The sequence below is a fragment of the Haliaeetus leucocephalus genome, unplaced genomic scaffold (assembly GCF_000737465.1).
Source record: "Haliaeetus leucocephalus isolate CR32 unplaced genomic scaffold, Haliaeetus_leucocephalus-4.0 Scaffold184, whole genome shotgun sequence".
Lineage (NCBI taxonomy): Eukaryota > Metazoa > Chordata > Aves > Accipitriformes > Accipitridae > Haliaeetus > Haliaeetus leucocephalus.
Genome location: NW_010972620.1, coordinates 11,271,399 through 11,271,668, shown reverse-complemented (window position 1 = coordinate 11,271,668; position 270 = coordinate 11,271,399). Strand labels below are relative to the sequence as shown.

Below are 270 nucleotides of genomic sequence, written 5' to 3'. Positions count from 1 at the left end.
CCGGGAGGGGAGGGCCCGGCCCGGCCCGCGGCGCCCTCAGCCCGCTCTCTGCTCTCCCCAGCTCCCGGCGGCTGGTGACCCTGGCGCGGGGCCTGGCTCCCGCCTTCCTGCGCTTCGCGGGCAAGAGGACGGACTTTCTGCAGTTCCACAACGTGAAGAACCCGGCCAAGAGCCGCGGCGGGCCCGGCCCCGACTACTACCTCAAGAACTACGAGGACGGTGAGCTCCGGGGCCGGGGCGGGGGGCGGGCGCGGCAGCGGGGGGCTGCGG

At 76.3% G+C, this 270-nt stretch overlaps 1 protein-coding gene across 1 annotated transcript in view; it reads left to right on the top strand.

Annotated features, from left to right (window-relative positions):
- HPSE2 (heparanase 2 (inactive)) overlaps positions 1–270 on the top strand; it is a 112,813-nt gene that overhangs the window by 1,287 nt on the left and 111,256 nt on the right. Inside the window, exon 2 of the mRNA XM_010564879.1 lies at positions 62–219. Coding sequence (XP_010563181.1) covers positions 62–219 — 158 coding nt within the window. The remainder of the gene's footprint in view (positions 1–61; positions 220–270) is intronic.